This window comes from Otolemur garnettii, unplaced genomic scaffold (genome assembly GCF_000181295.1).
Source record: "Otolemur garnettii isolate 467f Iridium unplaced genomic scaffold, OtoGar3 scaffold00014, whole genome shotgun sequence".
Classification (NCBI taxonomy): Eukaryota; Metazoa; Chordata; class Mammalia; order Primates; family Galagidae; genus Otolemur; species Otolemur garnettii.
Window position 1 is genome coordinate 27,181,736 of NW_003852409.1, and position 6,000 is coordinate 27,187,735.

The window sequence follows — 6,000 nt, forward strand, 5'->3', positions numbered from 1 at the left end:
GGACCATAATGGCCTTATCTCATGGGGTTGTTGTTAAATGAAATGGACTCATAGAGGTGAAATGCATAGGGCAGGGCTGGCACCATCAGGGCACAGCGGTTGATAGCCGTCACGGTCAGTATTATTCCTATCATTTGTGGTGTGGCCTGGGCCCCTCTTGGATTATTTGTGAGGAGCCTCTTGTGAGGCCATGGGATGAACTACTGAGAAGTGCAGACTGCTACCTCTGGCCACTGCTGTTGGAGGGCACTGTCAGAGCCACTCATGGAAGGTTGGAATGACATTTGCAAATACCTGCTAGGCTCCTGCCTAAGGTCCCAGCTGGTTAACTAGCAGGGTCAAGATTCACACTGAGGCTGGCCCCAAAGCCCTCGAGTCTGGAATGGGGCAAGATGGGACTAAGGGGACCACCCAGAGACAGATACTGCCATGGTTTCCTGTCCATAGGAACCTGGGGCAGGTGTGCAGGTTGGCAGGTGAGCCCCTGTGCCTGAGCCTCAGTGGGGTGGCCTGCAGGCGGAGACTGCTGCATTCTGAGATAAAGACAGAATCTTTTCACTAAAGACAGTTCTCCTCCAACCTTTCCCTGGAGGTCTCCCTAAGGGCAGAGGATGGTGAACATGTCACCCCGAGGGGTCTGGGGGTGCAGCCTGGAGCAGCTGCAGAGCCTGCAGGAGTCTCCAGTTTTATCTTCAAATTCATGCGCATTTTACATTTTGCTCCTTCTTATATTCCCCCCTGAGTAACAGAGATGCCTGGGGAAGGTGCTCGTGTTTATTTGTTTATCCTGGGGCTTTCTATACCCCAGGTTCACCACTGTGTCACCCTGGCGGGGGGGGGGGGTGTGCTCCAGTGCAGGAACTCAGCCCAGATGGCAGAGAGCTGAAGGTGCCTTGGTCCCATCTGCTTCTCAGGGCTTGGCAGGAGAGCCCTAGAGCTGGGAGCCCAGGTGTGCAGGTGGGGGCTGAGACTTATACAAGGCAAAGGCAGGAGTGGGGGGAGAGGGAAAGGGAGGCACAACCCATAATGCCTTCCAGGTGACACTGATGGGGCTGTGCTCAGTGTGCACAAAGGGGAATAGATCCATGTTATTTGTACTTATAGGCATGCACCCCATCAGACGCTGTGTCTGGGGGTCAGGCAGCTTCACAGGCAGAACACCACATGGGCTGTGGTTGGCAGAGCTCTCACCAGCAAGGGTCCCTGTTATCCTGAGTCGGGTGTGTTCTGCAGTCTGCACCACCTGCCTCCCTGTGGTCTTACTTTCTGCCATCTACTTTGCATGCCAGAGAGCAGTTTCACCCCACAATAGCTGTGGAAGGGGTGTGAGGGGAACAGAGGAGGAACAGTGCTGGGAGCCAGCATGCAGGTTCTGGGGAGACTTGGGGTACTTACTAGGGCACTGCTGGGGAGCCCGAGGGCCAGGCTCAGCAGATGATTTAGTGGTCAGTGGACATCCTTTAATATGTCAAAGGGTGTCATAGGTGTCCCTGGAGCCTGGGAGGTCAGGTCCACCAACCATGGCAGCTGGCAACAGATATGTTGGGGAGGAGGGAAGGGTGATGGCAGCCCAAGACACAGTGACCAGATCTCAGGGGTTCTGGCTATAAGGAATTGATTCTCTTCCCACGGCCCAGACACCCTGTGTTAACAGGGGCCTGGACCTACCCAGGCAGGGCACATAGCAGAGCTCACTGACCTAGCAGACCTGGGGAGACTCTCAGTTTAGGACTTGGCTGGTGGGGGTTCCTGGGTACAGGTGGCCAGATGAAAGATAGTAAGAGGCAGGTCTGTCTAGGGAGAGATGATCTCGGGCTTGGTCCTCCAGAAACTGACCCTCAGTCTAGAACACGTGGGATTTAAGGCTTTGTCCCAGGGGATCCTCTCAGGGAGTGGAAGGTAGGACTGGGAATGGGAGGAAGACAAGCCGAGGTGCCATCTCAGGCCAAATCTGCTGACCACCAGCGTCTCTGGAGTGCAGGCCACACCTCACAGTGTTCCAGCTTGGGGCAGGGGACTGGCCTTCATGCTCACCCCCTTAGCTGGTGAGTAAGAGCCACCCTGAGACTTCTGGCTGTCTAGAGGGTACATCACAGCTGCTCCACTAGCCTGGGCCGGTCCTCATATGGTTTCATCTAGGGAATAGTCAGGCAGGAGATGCCCTTGGGACACCTGGGACTCACTATGTGTTTGAACAATGCCCTGTGGGAGCCCAACCTGGCCCTGGCACAGGGCAGGTGCTGCAGAATGCTTGTGGGGTGAACGAAGGTCTTTGCTGCTGGGAGGAGGGGTTTTCCTGGGCATCAAGAGGGATCATGGTGGCTGGATACCAGCTCTCTTCCTCGGGCAGCATGGCTTTCTCTGCATGCATGTGCCTCTGACACCAGAAGCAGAAGTGATATTGGGGAGACACTCCAATGACCTTCAGTTCAGGACTGGTGCATAGTGGGTGCTTGATTAGGACAGCTGCTATGGTTACTATGGCTACCTATGACACACATCCTTGACTCCTGGGGCAGCCCAAGTCCTAGAGGTTGAGGGGGCTGCTCTTTCAGGTAGTGGGCCCTGCCCCTGCCCAGAGGTCTGTGCCCAGGGTGGTGAGCAGGACCCCTGGCCCTGGCCCTCTCAGAGCTGTGTATCTATGCCAGGGCCCAAGAAAGACAGGGGTGTGGAGTCCTTTCTGCAGCTGTGGTCTTTCTATCCTGACCACCCAGCCTGCCAACCTGGCTTTATGTGGGGGTGACGATAGGGGCAGTGCTGTAGAACTGCTCCCCCAGAGAATGGAGGACAGTGCTATAGAAAGAGCAAGGTGTTGGACTCTGGCAAATGTGGGGTTGAGTGCTATGCTTTCCTTGCTGGCCTGGGGCCACTGATAGATGTTTCCGTGCTGTGAACCTTGGTTTCTTCCTCTCTCCAATGGGGAAAATCCTAGTAACTAGTGAGGACAGGATAATGGAGGGACGGCATGTCACAGTGGGTGTGGAGTCCTGGCCCTGCCACCTCTGAGCTGGGTGACTGCTCTGCACCTCAGCTTACACCCCACTCTGAGGGTCCTCTTGAGGAGAAAGTGAACAGGCCCCTGTTTTCTGTTACAGCCCGTGCCCTTGTAAGGCTGGCATGCAGGATGGCAGGACAGCCCAGCCACATGTCCCATGGAGGGAGCCCAAACAACCTCTGCCACACCCCGGGGCCTGCGCACCCTCCTGACCCACAGGTAAGCCCATTTCCTTTGTCTGCAGTACATTGGTCCCTGAGTGTCCTTCATCTGAGCCCTCCACCCACTGGAGGAAGTCCCTCAGCACCTTCAAACAGAACCTGTTGAATGCTTCCAGTGATGGGGAGCTTACTACCTGATCCAGTGAGCTCTTCATTTCATTCAGCAACACTCAGAGAAGTCTCTGTGCTAAATTCTGGGCTGGGATGCCAGACCCTGGTCCTAACCGCGGGGAGTTTCAGCGTGAATGGAACAGCTTTATCCCAAAGGGATCAGCACACCTAGAAGGGTACTGAGAGGGTTGCACAGGCTCTGAGGAGAGTAAGGGACTCAGGAGGAGTAGGCAGGGTGTACTAGGGGATCAGGAAGTTCTTCTTTACACTGAGTCAATGTCTGTCTCCCTTTCTGGATTTGACTGTGTCCTCACCCCTTCAGCATCTTGATCTAGAACCAATAGTGCTTCAGAGAATGCCAGTGTCCTTACACCTGCCTCATGCTCTCTGTGAGAGAGCCAGGCAGCCTTTTGGAGCTTTTCTCAAGGTGGCCCGTCTATTCTGTGGCTATGCATACACTGTTCTGGGGCCTGAGGTGGCCCTGCCAAGTCTCAGTTCAGATGCTTCTGCTTCTGGGGAGACTTTTTCTTCCACCACTCCCCTACCTCTGGGCTGCCTTCCTTTCTAGACAGAGAATTCCTGTGGAGTGGAGCCCATGAGTGCTTGCTGAGTTGGTGAACTGCAAATACATGTAGTCCTCCCACTCAGGATGTGGCTGTGGGTGAGACAGACCTGGTCTACTCTCAGTGAGCACAGCCTCATGGGAAAGGTAAAAAACAAAAGCAGAAGAAACGTGGGGGCCTGTGGCCCCAGCAAGGTACCAGATCCAAAGTAGGGGCCAGAGAGGCTGCCTCAGGAGTATGGCATGCAAAGGCCTGAGGGGACAGAGAGCTTGTCTGGGCAGGTTGGCTGCAGCCAGATCCTGTAATGTCCTGTGGACAGCCTGGAATGATGCATAGTTCTTATCTGAGGTTGATTTTTTGTCCCAAGGCTGTGAGACCTAATTTAGGGGAGACTGAGAGACAGCCACCTTCCTGAGCCATGGAAGGCTTATTATGGCCTCTGACTACCTAGTTCCTTTTGGAGGATTTTAAGTTGGCTGATGTTTGACCTTATGGGCAGGGTCACCACGTACAGTTGTACAGGTTACATACTGCACAAAGGTGCCTGGCCAGGGAGGCAGAATGGTCCTTCTGCTGCATTTGCACTCTCACCAAGCATGCTCCCTGGTGCAAAGCTACATTAGCCCAAGGGAAAGGACACCGCTATAGATTCATATAGAGGTGACATTCTAGTGGACATTCTCTGTGTGTTGGGGGAGGGTGTGTATGTGTGTCCACATAAGTATGCAGAGGGTCTGTGGGCTTCTGAGCTATTTGTACTCAGGGTCCTATTTCCTAGGAAAAATTTGGGGAGGTAGGTCCTGGAAAGCTAGGAAGAGAAGCCTTGGGACACTGTTGGTCCAGAGTCCACCAGGACATGTGTAGATGGCTGGGGCAGTGGGGCCTCCTCAGGTAATATAGCAATTTGTCATATTAAGTCATTCACTAGCAACTGAATCCCCCTTGATTAATCTCCCAGAATTAGCCAGTTGCATTTTGAGCAATTAGGGTTAATTACAGCCTCATTTGGCAGAGGAGAGAGCCCGTAATTATTTCACGAACAAGGCAGGGAAGCAGTGGGCTGTGGCAGTGGCATTTGCCATGTCTTGTGGCACAGGTTGGGGAGGGTAATGGCATAGTTAAGTATAATCAGATACGATTTCCCAGCATGGGGCTGCTCAAGGCAGTGGCTGCCAGGCAAAGGTGCTCGCAGTCTCACGTGCAAGCGGCTGGGTGCAAAGAATTAGGGTGCACAGCCACGTGTGTGCTGCGCTGGTGAGCTCTCCTCATCTCAGGAAGTGCAGGGATTTAATCACCATCTGGGGAGACAATCCGGCCACATATTGCCTGCTCCAGAACATCGAAATGCCGTGAACTGATGGTGGAAGCATTTTCCTTGGTGGTAGGACGCACCACTGCTTCCCTGACACTGCCCTTGAGAAAGGAGCCAGCTCCATAGCCAGAAGGTACCCAGGTCATTAAAGGTACCCAGCTCCCCCTCTCATTGGCCAGGTGATGGTGGGTAAATGACTTCTCTGAGCCTCAGTTCCCTCACCTGCAAAATGAACTAAAAATGGCACCCACCCCATGAGTTAGCTGTGAAGTCTAAGTGAGATGATATACTTGAAACATCTAGCCTGGCACATAACATTGCTGGTGTTGAGACAATGGTTTGCTGTGGACTTTATATTTTAAAAATCATTACAAAAATCTTTTGTAGCTGAAGACCTCAGAACTGGAAAATACCCTCAGTGTAGAAAGAAAGAAGAAAATACAAACTGATTTTTGTTAACTTTCTTCTCCAAATGTTATTGGTTTTTGTTCATTTCAGGAAGCTTTCTGGCCTGAGAGCCCTAAATATACCTGCTGAACCCACAGAATCATATAGGAAATTCATATATATTTAGGAAAATGGAACATGCTTGGGTTTTTTTGTTTGTTTATTTTTTTGAGACAGAGTCTCACTTTGTCATCCTCAAGAGTGCTGTGGCATTGTAGCTCACGGCAACCTCAAACTCTTGGGCTCAAGTGATCCTCTTGCCTTAGCCTCCCAAGTAGGTAGGACTACAGGCACCCACCACAACACCTGGTTATTCTTGTCTCTGAATAAACAATAAGAAAAGGCTTAGAT

At 52.6% G+C, this 6,000-nt stretch overlaps 1 protein-coding gene across 7 annotated transcripts in view; it reads left to right on the top strand.

The window, feature by feature from the left end:
- The window catches only part of NEK6 (NIMA related kinase 6), a 73,944-nt gene that overhangs the window by 25,868 nt on the left and 42,076 nt on the right, over positions 1-6,000 (top strand). For all 7 annotated transcript variants that reach the window (XM_023510525.1, XM_023510527.1, XM_023510526.1 and 4 more), the window contains one exon: positions 3,096-3,214. In XM_023510525.1, the coding sequence (XP_023366293.1) occupies positions 3,125-3,214 (90 nt within the window). In that variant the 5' untranslated portion in view covers positions 3,096-3,124. The remainder of the gene's footprint in view (positions 1-3,095; positions 3,215-6,000) is intronic.